Genomic DNA, 4,609 nt, shown 5'->3' on the forward strand with positions numbered 1-4,609 from the left:
GGGTAGTGTCTACTGAGTTTATAGGTTGAAATGGTTAAATAGTGGGTCAGTAATGGTTAGTGCTAGATTCTACGGAGTATTATATAAGAACACATTGTAAGTTATTTTCATAAAAAGTGAAGCAAAGATGTAGTCCATTTTCGTTATTTGCTCATTTATTTATTTTTGCAACGTATGTTATTCTCTATTAACTTTTGTGTATGAGTAATTAGGGACCTGTGTCCTAACAATTGGTATCAAGAGCTTAGGTTCGATTGAAGTGGGAGTGTAGGTTTATGTTCTAGGAGATCAAAAGGGTAGCAGAGAAACAAGTCATGATTAAGGCCTAAATCAGTGGGCTTGTTAACCCAGATTTTTGATCCAAGAACAGAGGGATGTAAGCAACCAGAAAAGGTTTTGATCGAAGTCTATAAACAGCAGGAGAAAGGTAGCGAAAGGTGGTTGCAGGTGATACTTTCAGCAGCGTTTTACTCGATTATCAAACCTTGGTAGTGCAGAAAATTTGAAGGATGGTGAACACGAAGGATCAAGTTTTGGTCACCATCAAAAGATTGATTCAAAAGGAGAAGATACACCGTTGTAGACATAGTTGCTATAGAGATTCAAACCGAGATAGCTATGGGCGTGACCGAGGATGAGGTCGGGTGTCCGGGAAGAGCCGAGATGGTGGGGAGTTCGGGTGAGCCGAGGTGGTTTTGAACAGTTCAAACCGAGATGACTGTGGGCGTGACCGGGGAAGAGGTCGGGAAGTCCGGATGAGTCGAGATGGTGTTGTCCGGGAAAGCCGCGGTAGATGTTACAAGTGTGGTGAACGATTGGTGCGGATAAACTGGTTAAGGGGGTGATTGTTGGATTAATCAGTTTAGACCAAAGTTTAGTTTAATAATTTGATTTGATAATTTAGTTAGTACTTAGATTTAATTAATTGCTAGCTAAAAGGAATTGGTATTAGTCTATCAAATCCCATGGAAAATTGTAACGTGGGTTAGTGGGTAGTGTCTACCGAGTTTATAGGTTGAAATGGTTAAATAGTGGGTCAGTAATGGTTAGTGCTAGATTCTACGGAGTATTATATAAGAACACATTGTAAGTTATTTTCATAAAAAGTGAAGCAAAGATGTAGTCCATTTTCGTTATTTGCTCATTTATTTATTTTTGCAACGTATGTTATTCTCTATTAACTTTTGTGTATGAGTAATTAGCTAGGGACCTGTGTCCCAACAATAATTACAAACCCACGTCATACTTAACCAAGTTTTTTGTTTTAAAACATATACTGTAGATCTTGTGGATGATAACTTTAACAGATTTAGCTCTGTTAAAGTTGGAGAAAAAGGGTTGGAGGAATTTAGCTCTATGTCTGGTCTATTCCCTAACTTGCAGAAAAGTACCATTTTCTTTGGTAGTGTACATCCTGTGACAAGGTGTGAGATATTGGATTTACTCCCATTTAAGGTTGGGTCTTTACCTTTGAAGTATTTAGGTGTCCCATTGATTTCTAAAAGACTTGGAATTGGTGATTGTAAATGTCTAGTGGACAAAGTCAAAGGAAAGATAAATTGCTGGAGGAATAAAAGTTTATCATATGCAGGAAGGTTGCAACTTATCAATTCTGTCTTATCATCTATGCAAGTATACTGGGCATCTGTATATTTTTTACCTCAGGCTATTATCAAAGACATTGAAAGTTTGTTGATGAACTTCTTATGGGCTAATGATCAAAAGAGTAGGGGTAAAGCCAAAGTGGCATGGAAGCTTGTCTGCAGACCTAAAAAGAATGGTGGTTTAGGTTTAAGATTGCTTAGTGTTTGGAATAAAGTGCTTCTTATGAAACAAGTATGGAAGATTGTTATTCAATCTGATTCTATATGGTGGCAGTGGCTTAATGTTGTGAAATTAAAAGGTAAAAATTTTTGGGATGTGGGGCATGAATATAGTGACAGTTGGGGATGGAATCAACTGTTATCTTTAAGGGATGAGATGAAGAATCATATGACTACTGATCAGAATGGTGTGGCTTGGTGGCTTACTAATGATAACAAAAAGAAACCCTTTTCTTCAGGCCAGGCATGGAAGGATTTAGGGTGTAACAGCCCATGTGTTGATTGGTACAATGTTGTATGGTTTCCCCAAAATACTCCTAAACATGCTTTTATAATGTGGCTTGCTATGCTCAAGAGGTTAACTACACAGGACAGATTAAAAAGATGGTATCCTGATCAAGAGTTTAAGTGTAGTTTCTGTGGCAAACAAGAAGATTCACATGCTCATCTTTTTTTCAAATGTGATGTTACAAAGCAGATTTGGGAGAATATTAAAGGCATGTTGGTTTGTAAGGGTTTGCAGAATGACTTGGTGCATATTGTTCAAGATATTGCAAGGTATCAAGCTGCTAAAGATATCAGAAATATTTTGAATATAATTGTTATTGGTGCAGTTGTGTATTCTATTTGGATGGAAAGAAATAGAAGGATTTTTAGAAAGGAGGTGAAAGTTGTTGATGTGATCTGTAAGGAGGTAAAGAGGTTTATTCAAGATAAATTGTCAAGCCTTATCATTAAGAACACAAAGAATGTTAAAAAAAGTGGCAGATCTATGTGATATGAAGATAGTTGGAAACAAGCTGCAGATGCGTTAGGTTCTTTTTTGCAGTTTCAGTGTTTTGTGTATTGGTTTGTTTTGGTGTTTGTTGTTTTCTTGTATGGGTTAGGATATTCCCTGCCCTTTTGTATTGTTCAGAAAATTAATATATTCTCACATTTTGAAAAGAAAAAAAAAACTTTAACAGATTTATTATATCAATTGCAGGAGAATTACAACATGATACTGTAAATCTGAAGAACCTATAAAGAAGACAAAACTGAAAATAATCGTAATATTTTAAGACCCTTTGCTGTAATGATTGGAAATATGCATTCTGTGATAACTTCGTTGTTAACTACCACATCCACCTCCTCCACAACCGCCGCCGCCACCACATCCACCACCGCCACATGCACTACCGCCGCAACCACCGGCGCCACATGCAGGACCGCCATAACCACTTCCTCCAAGACCAGCGCCACTACCGGTACCATATGCGGGGCCGCCAAAACCACCTCCCCCAATACCACCTCCGCCAAAACCACCAACACTACCGGTACCACATGCAGGCCCGCCATAACCACCTCCCCCAACTCCAGATCCGCCACCACCGGTACCAAATGCAGGGCCGCCATAACCACCTCCCCAAACACCACCTCCTCCAACACCACTGTGACCACCACCACCACCAGAGCCTATGATAGCAAGACCGTTAGAATTAGCTATCTTGTGCTTGATAATTGCTATCATCCGAATAGTAAACAGTGTTGGAAGCTTCGACGAGCCCAACACACCACTATAGAGGATCTAGACTATACTAGACTCACTACACCAACACTTTGACGTTGGTTAGCCTTTAATTTTATAAATCCTTAGTGCACAATGTACTTAGGCGACAGTGTCGACCATATATCTTTAGGCGGTATAACCGACCATGTATTACTTAGGCGGCAGAGCCGACCATATAATAAGAACAACAAAAGTGCACTAAGAACTTAAACACAAACTAAGGCTTGATCGGGAAACTTAACAAAAACACTTATATTAAATTACAATTACAATATTACTTACAAGCTTTATCTTCTCTACTTTCGCTAACTCACACTCTTCTTCTCTTCTTCACAACTCACTTCTTATTTCACTCTCACAACTTCACACAACACAAATGAAATCTCCTCCCATATTTATACTACTCCATGGAACATTCTAGAACCTAGATATTTCCATGGATATATAAATATCTAGATATTTCTACAACCTACAAATATCTAGATCTTTCTTTTACATTTCAATTTCTAGATTTTTCTCTCATATTCTAATATCTAGATATTTTCTTATACATATTAATATCTAGATATTTTACCCATATACATTTACTAATTCCATATTATTCTAAATTTGCATTGTATTTTAACACTCCCCCTCAATGCAAATTTTCTTCCAACGATGTCTTGCAGACCATTCCAAGTGCTTCTCTGAATTTTGTAAACTTCGGTTTACTTAGGCTCTTGGTGAATATATCTGCTACATGTTCATCTGTCTTTGTTGGCACCATCTTGATCTCCCCTTCAAGGACCTTCTCGCGAACATAGTGATAGTGTACTTCTATATGTTTTGTTCTTGCGTGAAAGACTGGATTCTCTGCTAGACGTATAGCTGATAGGTTATCGCAGAAAAGCTCTACTTGATAGTCTGTTGATTGATGAAGATCTTCCATTAGTTGTTTCAACCATGTAATTTCTTGTGTTGCTGACGATGCCGATCGATATTCTGCTTCAGTGCTTGACAAGGATACTGTTGGTTGTCTCTTGCTGCACCATGATATTACTCCTGATCCAAGACTAAACATGTATCCCGTTGTTGACCGTCGTGTATCATAGTCTCCAGCGTAATCGGCGTCACAATATCCAGTCACGTGACATTCTTTTGTTTTCTTGTACAAAATGCCAAAGTTAATAGTGCCTTTAACATACCTTAAGATGCGTCGTACAACATCAAGGTGAGGCTTCTTCGGATTGCTCATGTA

The 4,609-nt window shown here is 38.3% G+C and overlaps 1 protein-coding gene across 1 annotated transcript; it reads left to right on the forward strand.

Moving 5' to 3' along the window:
• The first annotated feature begins 618 nt into the window (after positions 1–618).
• LOC139853265 (uncharacterized) lies at positions 619–2,601 on the forward strand. Its single transcript, XM_071842638.1, has 2 exons — positions 619–679; positions 1,283–2,601. Exons 1-2 carry the CDS (start codon positions 619–621, stop codon positions 2,599–2,601), a joined length of 1,380 nt encoding a protein of 459 aa, XP_071698739.1.
• The last annotated feature ends 2,008 nt before the right edge of the window (positions 2,602–4,609 follow it).

This window comes from Rutidosis leptorrhynchoides, chromosome 1 (assembly GCF_046630445.1).
Source record: "Rutidosis leptorrhynchoides isolate AG116_Rl617_1_P2 chromosome 1, CSIRO_AGI_Rlap_v1, whole genome shotgun sequence".
Lineage (NCBI taxonomy): Eukaryota > Viridiplantae > Streptophyta > Magnoliopsida > Asterales > Asteraceae > Rutidosis > Rutidosis leptorrhynchoides.

What these genes read in the sequence shown, in the direction of transcription:
- LOC139853265 (XM_071842638.1), top strand. Translation starts at nt 619, where the DNA reads ATGGGCGTGACCGAGGATGAGGTCGGGTGTCCGGGAAGAGCCGAGATG. An exon ending in CGAGATGGTGGGGAGTTCGG is followed by an intron (nt 680 to 1,282) that starts GTGAGCCGAGGT and finishes CATATACTGTAG; the next exon opens with ATCTTGTGGATGATAACTTT.